This window comes from Drosophila novamexicana, unplaced genomic scaffold (assembly GCF_003285875.2).
Source record: "Drosophila novamexicana strain 15010-1031.04,08,12 unplaced genomic scaffold, DnovRS2.1 tig00002055-arrow-arrow-pilon, whole genome shotgun sequence".
Lineage (NCBI taxonomy): Eukaryota > Metazoa > Arthropoda > Insecta > Diptera > Drosophilidae > Drosophila > Drosophila novamexicana.
In genome coordinates, this window is record NW_020824932.1 from 47501 (window position 1) to 70517 (window position 23017).

At 44.0% G+C, this 23017-nt stretch overlaps 4 protein-coding genes across 5 annotated transcripts in view; 2 read left to right on the forward strand and 2 right to left on the reverse strand.

Annotated features, from left to right (window-relative positions):
• Window positions 1-1071, reverse strand: part of LOC115768875 (trithorax group protein osa) — a 7899-nt gene extending 6828 nt beyond the window's left edge. The window contains exons 1-2 of the mRNA XM_030713583.1: window positions 792-1071; window positions 1-27 (exon numbers count right to left, since the gene is read on the reverse strand). The exon at window positions 1-27 is cut by the window's left edge and continues 200 nt beyond it. The gene's annotated coding sequence lies outside the window, so the exon portion shown is untranslated. The remainder of the gene's footprint in view (window positions 28-791) is intronic.
• Window positions 1072-8242: 7171 nt separating this feature from the next.
• Window positions 8243-11610, forward strand: LOC115768874 (cytochrome P450 4d1). Of its 2 annotated transcripts, none has more exons than XM_030713581.1 (3): window positions 8243-8827; window positions 10419-11051; window positions 11116-11607. In XM_030713581.1, exons 1-3 carry the CDS (start codon window positions 8245-8247, stop codon window positions 11463-11465), a joined length of 1566 nt encoding a protein of 521 aa, XP_030569441.1. In that variant the 5' UTR covers window positions 8243-8244; the 3' UTR covers window positions 11466-11607. The 2 variants fall into 2 exon arrangements, with proteins under 2 accessions (XP_030569441.1, XP_030569442.1); XM_030713582.1 differs by lacking the exon at window positions 8243-8827 and adding an exon at window positions 9420-9984 and having other exon boundaries at window positions 11116-11610.
• Window positions 11611-11919: 309 nt separating this feature from the next.
• Window positions 11920-14279, reverse strand: LOC115768876. Its single transcript, XM_030713584.1, has 2 exons — window positions 14115-14279; window positions 11920-12964 (listed from the first exon to the last, which is right to left on the reverse strand). The coding sequence occupies exons 1-2, from the start codon at window positions 14123-14125 to the stop codon at window positions 12064-12066; spliced, it is 912 nt and encodes a 303-aa protein (XP_030569444.1). The 5' UTR covers window positions 14126-14279; the 3' UTR covers window positions 11920-12063.
• Window positions 14280-14436: 157 nt separating this feature from the next.
• LOC115768873 (putative ATP-dependent RNA helicase DHX57) lies at window positions 14437-18785 on the forward strand. Its single transcript, XM_030713580.1, has 5 exons — window positions 14437-14543; window positions 14612-16692; window positions 16749-17710; window positions 17775-17976; window positions 18038-18785. The coding sequence occupies exons 1-5, from the start codon at window positions 14476-14478 to the stop codon at window positions 18601-18603; spliced, it is 3879 nt and encodes a 1292-aa protein (XP_030569440.1). The 5' UTR covers window positions 14437-14475; the 3' UTR covers window positions 18604-18785.
• Window positions 18786-23017: the final 4232 nt, after the last annotated feature.

Genomic DNA, 23017 nt, shown 5'->3' on the forward strand with positions numbered 1-23017 from the left:
TTTGTTGCCACAGTCGTCTTTGGGGTACTGTAAATGTAAATAAAGGCCAATTAAAGTACGCGAAACGTTAGCAAAAACTCAACAAAAAAAAGAAGAAAAAAAACGGCAACAAACAACTAAACGGAAAAGAAACGAGCGCCATATGAAACACGAAAGACAACCACAACAACAATAATAGTAATAATAATAATGATAACAATGAAAATTTGTTTCGTTTGAGCGCCCATTGTGTTTTGCCCTGGCATTGCTACACAATGTTTTTATTTAGCATTTCTTTTGTGACCCGAAAAAAGTAGATTGAAAAAAAAAAGAAGAAAAACAGTTGAGAAATAAAAACAGAGCGACCCCAAAAGAAAGAAGCAAAACAAAGTCAAATTACGCGAAGCAAAAGAAGCAACAGCCATAGAAATGAAAATACAAAAAAAAAATTAATGCGCACCAACACACACGACCCCACACACACACAGAGAGAGAGGGAGAGAGAACAGAGCGATGCCACCTGGTTTGAACTCTTGACTCTGCACAGGCACGCATGCGCAAGGCCCAAGCTAAGCTAGAAAATTTCGCTGCTGCCGTTTTTTCCCACTAGAAATAACATTTGCCCCTGGGCCTGCTTATCGTTTCCCATGCCCATTTCACAGCCAGTGGCATTTGCTAGCCGTTGGTAACAGCGCTTATCGATGCTCGAAAAATGTCGATAAATTTGCACAGTTGGCAACACAAAATGGCCGCCGCTGCAGCAACAGGATGGCAGCACGCAAATGGCGGCAAAATATGGACACTGCACTCACTTTTTAACAGATTGATCTGTTGCTGCTGTTGTTTGTTTGTTTGTTTGTTTGTTTGTATGCGCCGCTTGTTCGGTTTGTTTTATGGAATTCCTGTTGGTTTTACACTACGTATCTCACTTCAATGCAAATGCACTTGGACTTGGGTATATGTATGTATTTATGTTTTATACAAAGCACATATATATATATATATATATATTTAGAAAAAAAACCGCAATAACTGTTGTATTTAAAAAAAAAAATTCTTTTTGCGCTTCTGTGTTCTTGTGCGTGTATACCGTTTGGTGGCTGGGACCAAAAGTGAGCGCTGAAAGCGAGCGCGCTTTCTTTTTATAGCTGCGCCGGGCGCCACACAGACAAGACACACACACACACGCGCGCGCGCGCACCGAGCGACTCTCACAGTGGCACGAGCGGCATGTAAAAAAGCAGATCGAAAAAAAGTTTCCACAGCTGCTCTCAACATTTTCTTTTAATTTTAGACCGTTTTTCTGGCTGTGCTCGACAAAAACAGCTAAAAACCATGATGCCTGCAATGATAACGCACATGATATCACTAGTTAGACAGAAAGCCTACGAACAATTTATAAATATTTCTTCTTTTTTTTTTACATTTTTTCTATTTACAAATGTTTTGGCATTTGAAGTTTTGCATATTTTATTTTGGCTTTGTTTTAACTATTTTCGGAGGAAAAACGAGATTGTTCCAGAGTTTTCCATGGTAAAATTTACGCATAACTTAAAATTAAGTTTTTCCAAGCATTATTTTCATAGATCATAGATCATAGAGAACTGATATGATAAATTAGAGAAATTTCAAAGATCTTAAAGATTCAAGATTTGAAAGATATTGCTTAAGAATTTTGATAAAAATAAAAAAGTTTTTTGATCAGATTCCGTTTCTATCTATGTCTAATAGCAATAATTATTATATGTACTTAGATATTCAAGAAACATTGAAGAGAGCAAAAGCTCTCGTTAAGTTTTTACACATTCCTCTGTGTACCATGTTCGGCAACGTTATGCTGGCTGCTTGCTCTGAACCCGTTATGACAGTAAATCATTCAAGAACAGCTGTTAGCTGCTTAAAATGATGGGACATAAAACGCAATGGGGGCGGGGCGTTCATTTGAGCATGCTTTTCATAGGGCTCTTCGGGGTATTAATATTAACGGCCTCTTATGGGCATTTGGTGTATAAAAAAGCCAAGAAAAACACCTGCCACTCGACTCAGAGAAGCAATGTGGAAAATTCAAGAATGAAATATGCAATTTTTTATGACTTGTTTCGCTTAATGCATTGTGCATAGCATTCCAAAAGCAACAAGAATGGCACTCGCGATGCGCTTCGCTGCGTCGACTGGGGCTTAAGGTTGGGTCTTGGGCTATGGACATAACCGCAATCCCATCAGAATTGGTAATCGGAATGGCAACTGGAGGCGGATCAGGTTGTGTCTCGGGTCGGGTCGGGTCGCAGTACTAAATGCAAATATCTAAACGCAGCGCCTGTTGCTAAGCATAAAAGACAACGAAGAGTGCCATCTACTTCGGAGTGCCCGACTGTGAGATACCCTAACCTAATTCTAATTTCAAGCTTCTTCTTCTTGATTAACCTAGGAACTTATGGTCCGATTTGCAGCTCAAACTCTACAAATTTTCTTTTGAGGAATTGGGTGAGTTTTCCAAGAGGAGCCTATTATCTGCAATCTGTAAACTAAAAAAACACCTTGACTAAAAATCGATATTTATCGATATTATGAAAATGCAAGAAGAAGAGCAAATTTATGTATCCCGTCTGTGCATGGCATCTCAGAATCTATATTTCTCAAGCCAGACGGATAAGGTTCAAGGTCGATTTATGCCGCCTTCTGCCTGTTACATGCACTTGCACAAAAACATGTTACCCTTTTAAGCCATTTGCAATGGGTTCTCGGCATACGAAATTCTCATTGCAGTTGGGAAAAACCGGAAGTGATCGTCCCACCCTGCACCGGCCCGCCGCCCTGCCGCCCCGCCGCTTCGTGCAAGCGTCTAGCCAAAGCGAAGACAATCAAAAATAGATTGTGTCATCTAACGGGCTAGTGATCGGTCGGTCGGACTCCGTCAGTGCAATATGATATATATACATGCATATATATATATATATATATATATATATATATATATAGATACTATGGCATAGCATGAATGGCAATTGGATGTACATAAGCCAAAATCTTGGATGCTAGTCAAAAATGCCAGCTGTCTATTTGAGAATGGAACGCAGCCCGGCGCTGCGACGGCGATGCCTGCGATTCGAATCCTGCAAAGAAATGCGTTTAGGGCGCGTGCCCAGCTGCTTTGGCTTGTCAAAGCCTGTCTATACGACCATATACATATATACATATATATCTATACCTGAGCTGATATCGTAAATTGAAACAAATTCGAATTGCATTGTTGTTAGCCGCTTTCTGTTTGGCCGACAGCCACAAGTGCATGGCGATGTTGGGCAATTGTACTAAGTATATATGTGGTCAGGGGCAGGTAAACGTGTCTAAATCATCTAGTATATCTATGGCTCTACCAAACACATACACACACACACACAGCGAGAGAGGGAGAGAGGGAGACACACGCACACGCTCACATAAATAAAATCAAGTCATGAATGAAAATGCGTTCGCCTCAGCGATTTCCTGTTGCATTTTGCATTTAACAATTTTTACCTTTCTACATGCTCTTCTTCTTCTTCGTCTTGGTTTCTGTGTGCCACAAAATTGCTTAGCATAAACTTTTTGATATATCTGCGAGCGTTGAAAGGCCTAAGCAGAACAATTCATACTTTGTGCACCGCCTCAATATTTGGCATACGTCCATTCAATTCAATTTTTAATTCGTATCGTACAACAAATCGGTTTAGCAAAGTAATATATAATTACAAGCATAACTGAATGTGCAATTTGTCTTCATAAAATACACATATAGTATATAGCTGCTTCTTTCTTCTAGAACAATCATCGTGGTCAGGACACAATTTTTGATTGAATTTCATATGCTTTTCTCATATGCTCTGTTTCATTTTGGCCTCAATTATTAGTTCGCAGCAAATTTCAATTTATGTCTCATGGGAATCACCCAGAGAGACTCCGTTGTTCTGCATAATAAACACAATTTGGCTAGGACTAGCAAAGAAATGAAATGAAATTGTTGTTTAACGTTTAAGAATGGCCTTCAAAGCAACGTGGCAAAAATTGAAAGCACAAGCGATATAATAAGCATCATAAGGGCCAGTTGAACGTTTAAGAATGTCGCACAAAAAGGAATCGGCAAGAAATGCCCTTGAAAGTTCGAACAACCGATTCAACGGTTGCCAAGAACATTTTCCAACCCAAGAAGGAATATGCTCAGCTTAGTTCTAATGCTTATTAAATTTCCTTTTAAATATTTGTTCTTAGTCATATAATGAATGTTAGAGCATAGGAAAATGAAAGAAAAAAGCGGGGGCATTATCATTTTGCCACGACAAATGCGAAACTAAACAAATTGAACGGAAATAGGCTTGAACGTGGTCTCAAATAAGTTCAGATGTGACAAAATGCTTTGAAAGCGTTCTACTATATTATGCGGCAGCTATGGGCAGAGGCAAGAGTATTTCATCGTCGGCATGCAAAATATATGCCGTACTTTCCCATTTTTGTTGCCTGACATCTTCAGCTAAGAACTGAACTTTAAGGCCATAATTGTATTTAGCTGCAGCGATTATTATCTTAATATATATATAGAGACCATGCGGGATATGTGTATTTCAGCCTGGGCCCACAAATAATACACAGCATATGCGGACACAATTGTTTTAAAATAGCAACCGAAACGTCAAAGGGGCCACGCAGCGCCCACTCCCGGCCCCCGGCCGAACGGGAGGGGAGCGTTGTTGCAAATGAATCATCAACATTCGGCATTGGCATAAAGTTCACGAATTGGCCAAGAAATGATATGTTAAATGCGCTCAGTCCTGATTTGGGCATGCAAGTGCAATTTATTTTTAAATGCGCGTCACACGTGGCGTATGCGCAATGCAACAAAATTGCGCATACGCAGCTTGGTCTGAATCATAACGTCTATTTCGTATATATTTTTATTATTATTATTATTATTATTATTTGAATATTTTGGCATTATGGCGCAGAATGTTTTGTTTTCTTTTTGTTGTTTTTGATGGCCCAATGCTTACATCTATATATAAAGTGTGTGCGTGTGTGTGCGTGTGTGTGTGGCAAGTGTTGAAAGCACTCGCTAAATGACGCAAAATGTGTTGCGCCAAAGCGAAATTGTTATTATTATTATTAATATTATTGTTTTTAGCCTCGCAGAGGGCATATTATAATTTGGTTAAAACATTTGGCCATATATATTCCTGATCAATAGCTCTACATACCATATACTAGCTGCCATGACATTTTTGCACAGATTTCTTAAGCAAACTGGGCAATTTTCTTATGAACAATATTTAATCTATATTGGACAACTGACACATCTACGTCTATGGGAAAAGTCGTTTCGATATGAGTTTTTAAACGTTTTTTGTTTTTTTTTGTTATATCTGAAGTAAATGGGGTATGATAGGTTTGTGCAAATGCATGGAACAGGCAGACAGCAAGGAAGCATTTTCTGTTATATATGTAAATAGAGATACCGGATCCACTCCAGCAGTATGTAACGATCTCTAGCTTTAAGTACTGGGATACTTGATATCGATTTTTCATATTGAATCGTTCTTTATTTGCTTTTACATGAAATCGAACAACAAAGCTATCGAATGCTTTACTTTATAGATCTCTTTCTAACTATATTTTTCGCTTTCGAGCCAAAACTCTTCAATAAAGAATTTGAGAAGTTAGAGCCGTGGGCTTTCTAATTCATAAGCATCGGACTACAAGCACCGAGGCTAAACGTGCAGAAGAAGCACAGCTTGTGGTGTGTTTTGTGTAAATGTATATAGATGGAAAGCTGGCATGTTTGTAATGGCTCAGGGTACCTATTGGTCGGCTACTCCCGCCGAGTAGAGCGCTCTCGTAATTTTTGTGTAAGGGTATATTGTATTTGTGCGAAATACAAATGTATGTAACAGGCAGAAGGAAGCAATTCCGACCCCATAAAGTATATATATTCTTGATCAGCATCAATAGCCGAGTCGATCTAGCCATGTCCATCTGTCTGTCCGTCCGTATGTATGAACGCAAGGATCTCAGAACCTATAAGAGCTAGAGAGAAATGTTAGATGTAGATGCTCCTAGTTCCCGCGCAGATCGAGTTTGTTTCCGATAATCGATAACTTGCTCCGCTTCCCAGCGATCGATAAAAATCGATATCGATATCCTGTTTTTGGACAATTTTGGTAAATAATAAGAGCTAGAGTCAGCAAACCTGACATATAGCTACTAAAATAGAATATATATATGCATTTGATGTTGGAAGAAGAGGCTTCAGGGTATCCCCTAGTCGGGAGCTCCCGACTAGAACCTCTTACTTGTTCACTTTCCACTTGCTCGTATATTGGATTCATCTAGTTGATGTTGTTGTTGCTGCGTGCAGTTTGATCGAAACGCTCGCATTGAGCACGCCATGTGGCACGTTTTGGCCCTGATGGCCCATTGGCCATGTGTAAAGCCAATGCCCAACACAAGACTCCAGGAAATTGCGGCTCTCCGGCGTCCCGTGTCTCACGCTCCGCTGTGGCTCGTCGCTGCATGCCTGATCTACGGCAAATACAATCGATTGAGTTCAAAAATTCCATGCCGCATTGAACTCTGTGGCCTGCGGCGAGCGCACGGAAAAATTACAAAAAATGAACAAAAAAAAGAAAAATAATTGCAAAGATATCAAAACAGAAATTCAAAAAGAAAACACACACAAAATGTACAAAATTGGAAATGCCAATGAAATTCCAATGCGCGCACACATAGACGATCTATAAGGAATGTATTTATATATATGTATGTATATAGAAGCTATACAGATTCGACAGTGAGAAATCGCCAACTCTTGTAAGACATGTGTAAATATTTACGTTTCAATTGTGGCCGGGGGCGGCAAAATGACGTCGACGTCGACGTCGACGACCGACGCAAGAATTTTGGAATTTGGCATGCTTGAAGGACGCCTACTGGTTATACCCTGTACTCATTGAAAAGGCAGGGTATTATGATTCTGTGCATAGCGCAAAAGTTTTGCTTTTCTAATTATCGACTGCTGCAAAATCGATTAGTTATCGATTTACAGATTCGTTTCTTTGAGCATATCTGAAAAGCTTATAGGAACTAGAACCATCCATCGGATGGTAGGTCTCTTAAAGTCTACACAGATCCAGAATATTTCAAATTTTGGAAACAGTCACCCAAGCCCCCTTTCCTCCCATATACAAGGATATTATGTGTTTCTGTCTTGCCTCACAAGCATGGAGCGCAGTAAAGTGCTGGATACAGGGTATCTCCAGATCAGGTACTCACCATACGCTGCTTTATGACATTGTTGTTGTGTACGTAACGATCCAAATCGAGTGAGCCGAATGATTCAGCTGGCGCCCGATGTGAATTCATTTCGCATTCAGAATTCGCTTGGTCGCGCCCAGATCCACTTGAGTAAGTCACAAGTCCAGAACTGCTCTGTTCCAGCATCGGAAATCAATTGTAATCATCTTATTGTTATTTAGTTCGTCATAACAAGACATTTTTTTGGACCTATATTTATCTTCTTTTTTTTCTAATTGATGTTAGATATTTATACATGCCTCAACATTTTATGTGCCTTATAAGCTACACAATCTGTTTAAAATTTGCCGTTAAATAAAATACACTGAAAAAAAGGACAAACGGAAATGTGAAAACTGAATGCTTAACAGGTTTACTGAATATTCTCTATACCTGTGCCCTTTTACCATTAATGGACATTTGTTTTGCTCAGTGTACGCTTAAGCTATGTGAATGGGTCAACAACGAGATGTTAGGCTAGCTGCGCACTTAAATAATATCGAATATTTATAACTACATATATTTATGCATATTTGCGTTCGCCGTCGCCATCAGCTCTCTCGCTCATCCCCTTTGCAGGCGCTGCCAGCTGAACCAAAATGGCTGACACGCAAGTGACGTCACAGCTGCCCATTGAAACCAATAACAAAGCAGGAAAAAGTGTAAACACCTAAACACCCACTCGCCCATTCCACCCAGCGTTGCCAGCCCGGACGTGGCGTCACAGTTGCCATATTTCTGGAGCTATTTTTAGTCGAATATTCTAAATTTAAACGCGCCATGTGTAAGATGCGAATAACGAAAAAAGATAACAACAAAACAACTTGAACTTGACATGGCCCAGCTAACGGATAACCTTCTAGCGGCTGCTGCAGATAACGAGATCTTTGGCCAGCAAATCATATGCACTCACTCAGTCGCAAATTGTCTCTGCTCCAAGGTGAAATGCTGTACTGCCTGCCGCTCGTCATCGCCGCCGTGTGCATTGCCCTGGCGCTGGCCACGCTCAGCTGGCTGCCGTTGCTCCCGTGGCTGCGCCGGCGCCGACGAGCCCACGAGCTGGCCGCACTGCTGCCGGGACCGCGAACGCTGCCGTTGATCGGCAATTTCAATATGTTTCTGGGCTTGGAGCCGTCACAGTTGCCCCAGCTAATTGGCGAACTGGCGGACAAGTATGGCGGCACCTTTAAGCTCAAAATGGGCACCAATTTTAGCGTTATGATGTTCGAGCCGCGCGATGTCGAAACTGTGCTGGGCAGCACCCAGCTGCTGGACAAGGCCGTTGAGTACAATTTCCTAAGGGGCTGGCTCAACGAGGGCCTCCTGGTCAGTCGCGGCCGCAAGTGGCACAAGCGGCGCAAAATTATAACGCCCGCCTTCCACTTTCGCATTCTGGATCAATATGTCGAGATCTTTGATAGGCAGACGCGTCTGCTTGTCAACCATTTGGCCCAGGCTCGTGGCGATGGCAGCAATTTGGTCGAGCTGGGACATGCTGCGCATCTGTGCGCCCTGGATGTCATCTGTGGTGAGTATGAAATGCTGGCGATATCTAAGGGATCCGCCCACTTCTTGTTATGGCTAAACAGAGTTGAATGTTTATGTGCAGATGTGTGTTACAGCCAAAAGGCAGCAGCTTCCACTCCATAGTGCATATAAGATCTTGATCAAGAACACAAACTAAGTCCATCTGTTTTGGGTAACAACACTCGTACCCCCGACTGGAGCTGTCATCTTTGCTTTCGCTTGGACTTTTTTGGAGCTATTCGAATAGAACTGATTGACCGCGACCCAGATCCACTCTATCAATTATGTGGGTACACATAGCTTGTTAACTCGTCACCGTCCAACGATTGGGCAAAGTGCAGCCGGGCGGGCGGCTCGTAAAGATGCTCTCACAGCGATTAGATAGCCGGGGACTGGAGCAGTCACTAAGTGTGTCCGTGCCGATGGCAGTTTGTGGATAAGCAGCGATTAGATTTGTGTCCATAAATGTTACTAATGTTGACGCTGACCAAAATAGCAGCAAATGGAGCAAATGAAGGGAATTGGGCTAGATATAGCTAATGATCGTTGTTTTGGGCTTTAGTGTAGAATTGCGTTTTGAGTGCTGCAGTGAAATGTTTCTAGCACTGGGTCTCTTCTTGGCCAGCGCCCTCTTTTTGGGTTTTCTCATCTACCAGCTGAAGTTCAAGCATCTCATCGAGGTGACTCGCGATTTGGCCAGTCCGCCTGCGTGGCCGCTATTGGGTCATGGCCATCATTTTATTGGCAAGGAACCGCACGAGATGATGCAAACACTTGACGATTTCATGAGACTCTATGCCAGGGATGAGACGCTCAAAGTGTGGCTGGGTCCAGAGCTGAACATGTTGATGGCCAATCCCAAAGATGTGGAGCTCGTGCTGGGCACACTTCGCTTCAACGACAAGGCCGGCGAGTACAAGGCCCTGGAGCCGTGGCTCAAGGAGGGTCTGCTCGTCAGTCGCGGCCGCAAATGGCACAAGCGCCGCAAGATCATAACGCCCGCATTCCATTTCAAGATTCTCGAACAGTTTGTCGATATTTTTGAGCGTGAATCGCGTGTGCTTTTGCACAATTTGGATAAGGAACGCCGGCGGCAGGGCCAGACTGGCTTTAATCTATATGATTGGATCAATCTCTGCACCATGGACACAATTTGTGGTAGGTAAACGGCACCAAAGGGCTCTAGCTAAGAAGCCATCTTCGGCCTCATATTTATGAATCCGCCATCAGAGCTGGACGTGGGTCCTTCTGCGGCCCGTGCAGATAGTTCGTTTCAAATTATCGATAAATTATCCCGTTGCCAGGAAATCGATAAAAATAATTATCGAAATACGTTTTATTTAAAGCTACGAAAGTGAATTTAACTTTCTAGATACCTTGGGATTTGACATTGTCATGCACTGAACATTTTAGAAAGATCGGACTATAAACTCCGAACTTAATCAGTGGGGCCAGGGGAAGAAGCTCGGTCTAGTTATAATTTGATGCACCCAAATAAATACTATCCAATTTAAAGCAAGTAATGCATACCTATGATTTGATCTTAATCGGAATTTGTCCACTTTTAAACATCTTTCAATTTGTCCGCTCAGAAACCGCCATGGGCGTCTCCATCAATGCACAGACGAACGTGGACTCGGAATATGTGCGCGCGGTGAAAACTATTTCGATGGTGCTCCACAAGCGCATGTTCAACATATTCTATCGGTTCGAGCTGACCTACATGCTGACACCGCTGGCTCGGGCCGAGCGCCGAGCGTTGAATGTGCTGCACAACTTTACAGAGAAGATCATTGTGCAGCGACGCCAGGAGCTGCTGCGTGCGAGCAATGCCGGCGAGCATAGTGCACAGAGTGCGGACGATGCGGACGTGGGTGCTAAGCGTAAGATGGCCTTTCTGGACATATTGCTGCAGTCGAGCATTGATGACAAGCCGCTGACCAATATGGACATACGCGAGGAGGTGGACACCTTTATGTTCGAGGGCCATGATACCACCTCGTCGGCCATTATGTTCTTTTTCTACAACATTGCCACGTATCCGGAATGCCAGCGCAAGTGCGTTGATGAGATTATCACGGTGCTGGGCAGGGATAAGGCGACGCCCGTCACTTACGATCTGCTCAATAAGCTACACTATGTCGATCTATGCATCAAGGAGACGCTGCGCATGTTTCCGTCGGTGCCACTGCTGGGGCGCAAGGTGCTCGAGGAGTGCGAAATAAGTGAGTTATGGCACTATGCACTACCAATCCATTAAATGCACTCATTCTTTTCATATCCAAACAGATGGCAAGATCATTCCAGCCGGCACCAATATTGGCATTTCCCCCTTATATTTGGGACGACGCGAGGAGCTCTTTAGCGAACCGGACATATTCATACCGGAGCGTTTCGATGTTGTCACCAGCGCCGAGAAGCTCAATCCCTATGCCTATATACCCTTCTCGGCGGGGCCGCGCAACTGCATTGGCCAGAAGTTTGCCACACTGGAGATCAAGGCCATTGTCGCGAATGTGTTGCGGCACTTTGAAATTGAATTTGTGGGCAATACCGCAGAGCCGCCTGTGCTCATTGCTGAGCTGATCCTGCGCACCAAGGATCCACTCATGTTCAAGCTCAAGGAGCGCGCCATTTAAAAGACACCCCTCCTTCATTTTGTTTTTGTTCCGTTAAAATATTGCAATAGAGATGTGTGTGGGTATATAATAAATACTGAAAACTATCGATAATTGATTAACTATCGTTACTTATCGCAAAATATTTCAAATTGGGTTCAAAGTACAAAATAAAAAAGCAATTGTTAAACGCAGTTGAAAAATACATCTGACAAAAATAGAACTGGACAAAAATAAAAAAAAATGTAAATCTAAACTGATAAATTGAGGTGAGGCACACACCAATTGAGCGAGATAGAATATGAGCTATATAAAATTCAATTATTCGCAAGCAATATTTTGGTTGCATCAAAATATAAAGTTTTTATTCCTCAAAAGACAGAAAGAGGGGAATCGACCTAAGGGTTTGACATTCAAGTTAAATCAAAATGCATATTGAAGTTAGTTTTGCCGCCCCATTTGTTTCAAAAACGTCTCGCATCCTTTTAGAATCGTTAGCAATGGAGGAACTAAAACAAAAAATTTTTGAAACCCATTTTGAAATTGGCGAAAGCGAAGAAAATAAACAAAATATATGGAGCGCTGTCGGCGAATCGATAATAATGTATATGTAAACAAATCACTCCGACTCCGAGGGATCATCCTTGGTGACCTGATCGTGAATGGCATAGCAAAGTGTCTCCAGAAATGCTGGATCCATTTCGCGAATAATACTGAGTGCCGAGCTAAGCAAATTTGAATTGCGGATCACGCGGCGCTGGTCACTTGGCGAACCGTTGCTCGAATTGGATCTGGCACTGGAAAGTGCTGCCATACGCATATAGGGAGCCTGTTGGCGGGCAACGGCATCGATTGCGTCCTTGCGCAGCTGGGCAACTACTGTGGCAGCAGCTGCTGCGGCAGCGGCTGTGGCAACTCGAACGTGTTGATGTGCATGCTCGTGCATTTGTTTCACCTGGCGGCGATGCTGCAGGTCATCGCCGTCCTTTGGGCGGCGCTGGCTCATGTAATCGTCGTTTGGACGGCGTTGATGCACGTGCTCGTCCTGGAACTGACGCTGTTGCGTGCTGTCCGGTGAGCGGCGACGCTGCTTGGTCTGTTCCGGCAACAGGCTTGGTTGCATCTTGTCGTCCGGCTTGCGGCGTGGTGTTATATTGTCATCCGGCTCGCGGCTTGCCAGCACGTTATCGTCTTGTTGCCGCCTTTCTTTCGACAGTCCTGGTGCACTGGTCACCAATGTTGTGGACTGTTCCTTGCGAGAGATGGGCGGCTGTGAGCTGGGTCGCAAGTTCACTTGTGTTTGCCGTTTCGGTGAGAGAGGCGGCATCAACGACGATGGCTCCTGCGGCGGCACTGGTTTGATTTCTGGCTCAGGATCGCGCAGCACTTTGTTTGGTTTAGCTGCGTTCAACATCTGCAGTTCCAGCTCAGATCGTTCGCGTTCCATGCGAAGTGCTTTGCTAGCAACGCGCTTGAACTTCTTCAGCGGCAAGGATTGGTTTCTGTTTGCCATGTTTTGGCTGTAAATAAAGTATATGTGAGTTGAAGAATTCAATATTTGTATAAGAGTTATTTCGCCAAACATATACACACACACACACACACGCACACACACACAGCATAGACTGTTGTAGGTAATTGAATATATGTGCTGCTAATGCGAAGTAAATTTTAGTCATTTTTGAATAGGAACTCGATTCCTTTTGACGTTGCCAACTGTTATCGATAGGCAATACTATCGCCGCGACAGTTTCGATAGCAAGCGAAAGCAAATCTATTGCGGTGCGCAAGAAGTTTGGCTTCTAATAATAAAGCATTTAATAGACAAAATAACATGTCGGACTTTGATGATAATGCGTCTGGCTTCGATTTGGATAAGCAATTGGAATACGCAGATCAGGAAATGGAACTGATTGGAGCTGAAGTCAATCAGAAAACCGTGGACATCCCTGAAATTACGCAGTTAATGAAACAATTTGTAGGGCTATGCCTAAAATATACGGTAAATATACATGCATACATACACATATATGTACACATATGCATTTTTAATAAATACGCCTTGTGCAGGATTCGGATAACAATTGTGTGCGTCAGGTGGTAACTTATGATCAAAACATATCGTCAAAAATTCTGGAAGAAAAAATGCAACTTTTGTGCAGCCTAAATAATTCAGTAAGCATTAAATTGTGCACAGTGGAACGAGTAGACAATATGCACAAGCAATTATTGCAACAATTTCACAATTTGTTCAACGATGAGAACGAATATGTCAGTGCCTATGCCGAACACTGTGACCAGGCAATCAAGGCCAAAGAAGCGATCGCCGTTCAAAACGAACATGACGAATATACCGAAATGGTTAGTTTAACTGTGAAATGTTTATACAAACACATACATAATGAACATAACATCTTAATTTGATCGATTAGCCGTATGTCCGCTTAATGGAATGCATAGCTAAACTGCAAACCCAACGAACTGCCATATATGCTGCCACTACGGATATTGCGGCCAAATATAAGTTGCGGCTCAAGGAAAGGGACATGATATATAAGTCCATGTTGGACGAGACGGCAACTCTTGAGAAATACGAGCTGGAGGCAATGTAAGTGTGCCGCGGATATACGATGATAATAGCTATTAACAATTTAAATTTTGTATACTTACTTATCTGCCATTACAGAGAGCTGCTCGAGCAATTGGAATTGGAAAAGTGTCCACGTGCGTTGAACCAGGAAACACAATTGAAATAATTTAATTCTATTAAACTTTTTCACACACAATTTCAAAACTATATATCTCTATATAATACATTAACAACATACACACATTTAAACTGACTTGAAATATAACTGTTACTTTTATGTTATTTGAGCTTAGTGGCAACGCTGCGCCTGTCATCGCCGATGACAGTTAAGTCAGCTGTTGCGCTGTAATCGATAACATCTGGCACATTGCTCACTTGGTAATGCTCCTTAGGCCGTTTGGTTATTAGCTTTAATTGTGAAATCGGCTGTTAATTGTGGGCATGGACGAATCCTCGCGTCAACGCATTGAAGACTGGCACCTGCGCCCGCCTAGCGATGCGCGCACAACGTGAGTACATGATTATTCAAGTCGGCAAAATGGGTTAGCACCATTAATCCTCCTCTTCGAATGTGCAGGAATGTGCCGGCGGCGCCAAAATCAGCGCCGGATAACAAATCTCGCAAAACGGAGTTGCATGTGCTGCGCTTGAGCGATGAGTCACAGCAGCTGACCATGGACACGTTGCGTGCCATACACGGTCCAGACTTTAAGCTGGACGATATTGGCAAATACAAAGATCGCGGACGCGGCGGTAAGGGCATTAAACATGCCTATTGGGAGGATCGCGGCACACTGCAGGTGCAAAGTGTTCAGGGCGTTAGTGGGCCCAGCAGCACCGCCGATGACGATCGGCTGCGTCGCTATGCGCTGCTCAAGCTGGAGAATTATGGATTCCATCCCGTCCACTGCTTGGAGGCCTATGAGCACTGCTCTCACGATACGGAAGCGGCACTGCTGTTGCTCTATAGACGCTATATGCGCGTGCCCAGCGATGAAACGCCCGAGCTGGAGCCGCCCGACGAGTCCGCGCTGTTGGACATGCGCGCCGACGAGAAGGAGGCGCTGCAATCCATCTATGATCGTGCGTACGAGGAGCGCGAATACAACAGCGTCTGGAATCTGAAGTTTAAGATCGAGCATCTGCTGGCACACAGCCCCTCGGAGGTGCGCAAGGCGCGCGAAGCGGCCCTCGCGGCGACAGCGGCCGCCCGTCAGGCGGCATTGGACAAAAAGAAGAAGGCGCCGCAACGTTGTCGCAATTTCGATCGTGATGGCACCTGTAAATTTGGACCCAAATGCCGATTTGCGCATGTGCCGCCACAGCCGGAAGTGTCTGGGACGCCGGAGCGTAAGCGTGCCGAGAATCTGGATGAGAATGAAAACGAGCTATGGTTCCATGTGGAGGTGCGCTTTCCACCTGGCAGCCGTTATCCATACGAGGCGCCCTACATCTACCTCAAGACCACCTGCCACGATATACCGCATGAGCTGCGGCTGCGCTTTGCGCGGCATTTGTATCGTGAGGCGCGGGAGATTTGCCGGGATGGCATACCCTGTGTTTACAGCGTCTGCGAGCTACTGCAAACGGATGAGGGATTGGCTGGCAGTCTGGACACAGCGCGTTTCCCCTCGCCCAAACGCTCGCTGTTCTTCGATGAGCCGGCGAATGGCGCCGATCTGTTGGATGCCAACGGCGCTGCTGCATCAGCTCCACGGCCCAGCCACTATGAACGCGGCCAGACGGCGCGCAGCGACGGCGGCGCCCATCAGCGCAATGCCACGGAGCTGGCGCGCGAAAATCGCCGACTGCTGCAGCTGTTCAATGAGCGGCGTCGGGATGAACGCTATCATAAGCTGATTGAGGCACGCCGTAAGCTGCCCGCCTTTGCCGAAATGGAGCGCATACTGGCGCTGATTGACAGCAACCAGGTGGTTGTCATCTCTGGCGAAACGGGTTGCGGCAAGAGCACCCAAGTGCCGCAGTTCATACTGGACAATTGGTTCTTTCGTGCAACACAGCTGCCGCCCAAGTCGGATCTGCCGCATGTGGAGATTCTGTGCACCCAGCCCCGCCGGCTCTCGGCTATTGGTGTGGCGGAGCGTGTCGCCGCCGAGCGATTGGATCGCATTGGCCAGCTGGTTGGCTACCAGATACGGCTCGAGAACAAGATCTCGCCTAGCACACGCCTGAGCTTCTGCACAACGGGCATACTGCTGCGCCGGCTGGCCTCAGATCCCCTGCTGAGCAATGTCAGCCATGTCATTGTCGACGAGGTACACGAACGCTCACAGGACTCGGACTTTCTGTTGCTAATACTCAAGAATATACTGCGGGAACGCAAAGATCTCAAAGTAATTCTCATGTCTGCCACGCTAAATGCGACTCTCTTCTCCGATTACTTTGGTGGTGCGCCCGTGCTGGATATACCGGGACGTACGTTTCCTGTGCAGCAGCTTTTCCTTGAGGACATACTGGACTCCTGTGATTTTGTGATGGAATGCGATACGAAATACTGTCGCAAGCTCAAAAAGAAGGAACAGGATGTGTTGGAGCAATTGCTAGAGTTTGCTGATATTCAGGCATCCGGCGAACCGCCTGGCCAGAAGGTCAAAGACGAGAATCTTACACTGGCGGAGACATATTCCCGCTATGCGGGTAAGTTCTGGCCACAAACCATATCGATAGCTATTCAATTCTTGATCCATTGACAGACTACAGGAAGACGACATGCAAGAGCATCTACCTCATGGAGCCCATGATGATTAATCCGGAGCTAATTGAATCCGTTCTCAAGCACATTGTGGAGGGTGAGCACGAGTGGCCGCACGAGGGCAGTATACTCATCTTCTTGCCGGGCTTCCAGGAGATACAGACGGTGCACAATGCGCTGCTGGATAGCGCAATGTTTGCGCCGCGTGCTGGTAAATTTGTGCTGGTGCCGCTGCACTCGGCTCTGTCGAGCGAGGATCAGGCGCTGGTCTTCAAGCGTGCGCCGCCCGGTAAACGTAAAATAGTGCTAAGCACCAACATTGCCGAAACATCTGTCACCATTGATGATTGCGTCTTTGTCATCGACTGCGGCCTGATGAAGGAGAAGGGTTTCGATTCGAATCGCAATATGGAATCATTAGATTTGGTGTGGGTATCGCGCGCCAATGCCAAGCAGCGTAAGGGTCGTGCCGGACGTGTCATGCCCGGCGTTTGCATACATCTGTATACTAGCTTTCGGTACCAGCACCATATACTGGCGCAGCCGGTGCCAGAGATACAGCGTGTGCCGCTCGAACAGATTGTGCTGCGCATCAAGACGCTGCAAACGTTCGCGTCGCGCAACACACTCGCCGTTCTCCTGGAGACACTGGAGGCACCCAAAGAGGACAGCGTCCTGGGCGCCCTGATGCGTTTACGTGATGTCGGCGCTTTGGATGCCGAGGATCAGCTGACACCGTTGGGCCATCATTTGTCCGCATTGCCCGTAGACGTGCGCATTGGCAAACTGATGCTATATGGCGCCATCTTCCAGTGTCTGGACAGCGTGCTCACCATTGCCGCCTGCCTAAGCAATAAGTCGCCCTTTGTCAGTCCGCTGAACAAACGCGTCGAGGCCGACAAACGCAAGCGTCAATTTGCGCTCGATCACAGCGATCATCTGACCGTGCTCAATGCCTATCGCGTAAGTTGATTGCCAATATATAAAGACTATATCTCAATTACACAGAATGTTGGCCCATCCACAGAAATGGCTTGCCGTGGCCAAGCGCGGCCACTATGGGGCCAGTCGGAATTATGCGAGTGAGAACTTTTTGTCGATCAATACGCTGGAGACAATTGCAGATCTAAAGTATCAGTATCTGGAGCTGCTCGTCTCCATTGGTTTTGTGCCCATCAATGTGCCGCGCAAGCGACCCAATTCCAGCGACAATATACTGCAGTTAACAGGTGACTTGGCTAGCTGAAACGTTGTCTTTCGTTCTCACAAATCTCACAACTTTGCCCGCAGGCCACGAACAGAATGTGAATGGTGAGAACAATCGCCTGCTGACATCGCTGCTCTGCGCCGCTTTATATCCGAACATTGTCAAGATAATGACACCGGATCGCATCTATATACAGACCGCCGGTGGGGCTGTGCCGCGCGAGCCGGGACATCAGGATTTGCGTTTTAAGACGCGCGGCGATGGCTATGTGCGCATACATCCATCATCGGTCAACTCTCAGGTGGCCGTCTTCCAGGCACCGTTTCTTGTCTACCAGGAGAAGGTGTGCACCAGCTCCATTTATATACGCGACTGCTCCATGCTGCCATTGATTGCGCTTGTGCTCTTTGCCGGCTCCGATTTCAAAGTGGAACTCCATGACGGCGATTTTCTCTTTCTGCTCGAGAGCGGCTGGATCATATTGAAGGCGCACAATCACGAGACCGCCGAGCTGGTGCAGTGCCTGCGCACCGAGCTGATCAAGCTGCTTGAGGAGAAGATCCGTGATCCGTGCCTTAATTTGCTGCACCACAAGAACGGCTGCAAGATCATCGCCAACATTACCCATTTAATCAGCAACAATTACTGATGTCCGCTTACATTTGTTTTTTGTTTTTTTTTTTTTTTGTACTTGTATTTGTATTCGTATTTGTATTTGCATTTGTACAATTAGCCAAGTTAATACATAGCCAATTAAAGCCAATTCATAGAGTCATTAACACATGTTTGCAAATCATTTTTTATATTTTATACAAGAGCACAATACAAATATACAAATATACAAATATACAGTCGAATGTTTAACCAAAGTTTCTGGCGTCATTTTAAAGGGTGCAGCCGTCGATTTGTTTTGCTTTGATTGGACTTGGTTTTCGCTCAGGTTTCCCTGCTTGAGCACATATTTATTTTGTCAATCCCTTTTGCAATCTAATTGGGCCCAATGCCACGCCCTCAGGCTCGGTTATGGCTTCTGGCCAAGGTGTTGGCTTTAGCCAACTTTGCATATAGAGCATAATATAGTTTTATCATAATGTGTAACGCTTAGAAGTGGACATCTCCGATCCCTGACTGGATCACCTTATCATAAGTCATAGCAATAGTCTGTCGATTTTTGAAGTGTTTTTTTTTTTTTTGGTTTTCAAAATATCTCAACCAAACTGGACACAGAAATAAGCTCCATCGAGAAACATTGTACCTATATATATATACCATATCATAAAGAATCGGTCGAAAAACCGGACTAAAACCTTTTTGTTTTCCGAACTTCACAATTCTTTTCGTATCAATATTCGACTTGCCTTAGTTATCGGTTCTTTTTTCCTTTAATTTATACTAAACTATCTTATTTATCAAAATAACAAATCCATTTTTTCATTTCGACAATAGGACTTAAAACAGATCTCGCTCATATTTGATTTGCTTGATTGATTTGATTTGGATTTTGAATTGTCAACTTTTAGGCGCAGCTCGGACATCAAAACGAATCCAATTAATCATGTTGGACGTCCGACAAGAATGTCGTTGTATTTAATATATGAAACACTGGCGGGGCATACCTCGATCGATCTATAAGTCAGGTACATACTATGTGTCGCACTTAAAACTGAGTTGAAATTTCCCGGGCCCATCAATTACAATTCATTTGAATTTATTTAAATGCACTTGATTCGCTTTGGCGCGCTGGTTCTATTTGTTTATGTTGTTGTTTTTTTTTTTATTTCCCATTATGTTGATATCAACGTCGATACATCAAAGTATCAAATGCACCTAATACGATAGTAATTAATTATACTTATCAATGATAAGCGAAAGAAATGTGCGCTCAATGCAAATGAATCACAATTCAAATCAGAATTGGATTGCGAATTGTGAATATTTCAATTGAGCATAATGTTATTCTTAACAGTTCCAGTTCCAGTTCCAATTCCAGCTCATGTTCCAGTTCCAGCTGCCTTGACGCTTGCCAAATCTGATTGGAAATCGAATGTGAATATTTACGTTAGGCATAACGGTTAACAGTTAGACTTTCAGTTTTTAGCTGCCCTTTTCTACATTCGCTCTCATGCGTTCTCTTTCGCCACTTCTTCGACTCTATTCACTTGTTGTCTTTTTCTCTTTTTTTCTTAATCTCAGTTTCGCACTTCCTTTGCTGCATCTTTTAGCACCTCGTTGAGTTATTTGCACGCTCTGATTTCGGCTTATCGGTTTTGTGCCCTAACCCAAACGCATGCGGACTTAACGATCGGAATGTGAAGCTTGTAACAAATATGAGCACATATTTTTTGGCATTGTGCAACACTTAAGTGCTTAATTAAGGCTGTTCTTAAAAAGCAAAATGCATAAAAACTGTTAAAATCTATTAAAAATAGACAAGTTTAAGCAAACTCAATAAAAATTAATAAATGTTTAATTAAAAAAACATTTAGAAAATGTTGATTAAATGCGCTGCATAATTAGAAATATTTAATTATTGTTAGTAGCAATAAGGACATTATATATTGACTTTATCCATATGGAATATATATAATCCAATAAAATAAATACTTAGTAACATCTTTAACTATTAGTAATTATATTATAATTACCTTAGATATTATAAAGCCATCTCTGCGAGAACCGACAAGCTGCACCAACCAAAAGTTTGAAAGTTTCTTTCTAATAAAAAAAAAAAAAAAAAAATAGCTGACAAAATCAAAGGAAAACATTGTTAGTTTTATTTCCAATTTTTGGGGGGATGTTCAGTCTGGGATATCCAGGTTTTTGTTGCCATTCTACGTCAACTTTAATTATTTCGAACAATTGCTAATCATGCGTCAAATGGCACGTGAGAAACGCTAAAACAATTATTAATCATGTGGCATTTTTTTTGGTGTGTTGTTTTTTTTTTTTTTTTGGGGAACGATTTCTGTGACAGGGATATGCCGAGGCTAAGTGTAGGGCATTGAATGCTCCGGGCTGACCAATTGCCACCGTTCCGGTCGGCATCGGCAGCGGCGGCCGTTTGCTCTACTTTTTTGTTGGTTCTATTTTGTTTCTTACATATGCTTACACATACATATATACATATACATACATATTTTTTTTGCGGCTACCACTTAAGCGTGAGTTTTGTTTGTGTGTTAAGCTGACGCTGGCGTCGCTGCACGCTTTCGCAGCGGCGGCGTCTGTTATCCAGTCGCCGAGTGCGAATGAGAATGTAACTCTCAAGTGTTTATTATCAACACTATCTTTTGTTATAGATGTACTGTTGCTTCCACTTCTTTCTCCTTCTCTTCTGGGTCCAGCTCTTGTTGTTGCTGCTGCTGCTGCTGATGCATACACATACATACATACATACGCACATGCATATGAATTTATGTATGTGCATACATTGCTACACGTATACGTGTACAGCTATCTGTGCCCAGGTCTTGGTTAAAAACTGAGTCAATGATTAGACTTCGAGGGAAAGGGAAAAGTAAAACAACAACAATGCGATAATTCAAGTCGAATCATCAGTGTCATCAGTCTCATTATTGGCAGATGCAAACGGAATGCGCGCTGTGCACGCGGTGCAGCGGGCACAGTGCTTGCAGGCACACTGAATCCGCTCTGAATATCCCATTGGCTGGCTACGCATGCGCCAGTGTTGCCAGATCGATAACTGATGACATATCATCATCATGTGATGAAAGCATTGTTGAATGGGTTGAATGGTGAAGGTGGGTCTTGGCGCTGTCGTTTAAAGTGTGCGCCTCCGTCGTAAAGCACTAAATCCGCAGACAAAACATTTGCGCTCCGGCTGTTGCCGTGTTGTCTTTGTGCTGGTGTTGTTGTTGTTGTTGTTGTTGATATTGTTGTGGGTGTGTTTGGGTTTGGCGTCGGCGTCGGCATCGGCATCGACGCGTCGACGCCATTTGGGCAGGGGGAGGCCCATGGCCCGGCGACAATATAGTAGTAGTCCGGGCCCACAGTTGGCTAAATACACTGACAAATTTTCTGCCATGCCAGTGAAAATAACAACAAACACAACAACATCTAAAGAGCATAAGAACAATACAAAGCCGAAATCAATGCCTCACTGTGCACACTGGTTGCTTGTTGTGGGTAGAGTGTATGCATGCTTCCAATTCGTAAGACCCATTTAGCTGGAGTGGGAGAATGGCTTACACTGATGGGTAAGAATATGATTGATTAATAAAGGTTTTTAATACCAGGCTTGGGCTTGGATTGTGTATACATATCTACATATATATCTTTACAAATAAATGATCATTAAAAATCGCTTAATTATAATCGCCACACACCTGTATGAAAAAAGAAAGGCTAAAGCATACATTGGGGCAATTAAAACAAAAGGATTTTAATATTTGATTCTCTTGAAACACGTTTTCGTTGAAATGCGGTTCATGTATGTATGGCTATGACGTATTTTTGCTCACGATAAAATTTGTACTATAATTAACATCTACAATTAATTCAATTTTCAGTAACAAATATCACTATATCCTTGCACTAACTTGCCAAACTCATTCTCATAGTTTTCTTATAGCTTCTCTACCGAACACGATTCTAAACTTAAATGATTTATCCTTGAACATATATTTCAACAGCGCTTTACAAGTTTATAGCCACAAACAGCTTTTCATTTGCATTGAACCACTGTGCGATTGCTCTACTACTGTTCGTTGGTAGCAAAACGTAAGTTCAGCATGCTCGTATTGCTGTTGTTAAACTAAGGCCATAGGGGGAGGGGAGGGCAAAGGAGATGGCGAAAAAGTGCTCGCGATTTTCGTAGTTGTCTTTTGTCGATCGCCGATTTATTTATTTTGTTTCTTTTACATTTGTAGTAGTTAGTCGTAGTAGACAGCAGAAAGCCGTGCGCTGGCTGAGCAGTTTGTGTGTGTGTGTGGGTGTGTATGCCTGTGAGCGGGGTCAGGGGGGGGGGGGTGTGAGGGACAGGTCGGTGCTTACTCGTCGCCGCTTGATACAAAGCACTCACTCAAATCGAGTCCCCCTTGGAT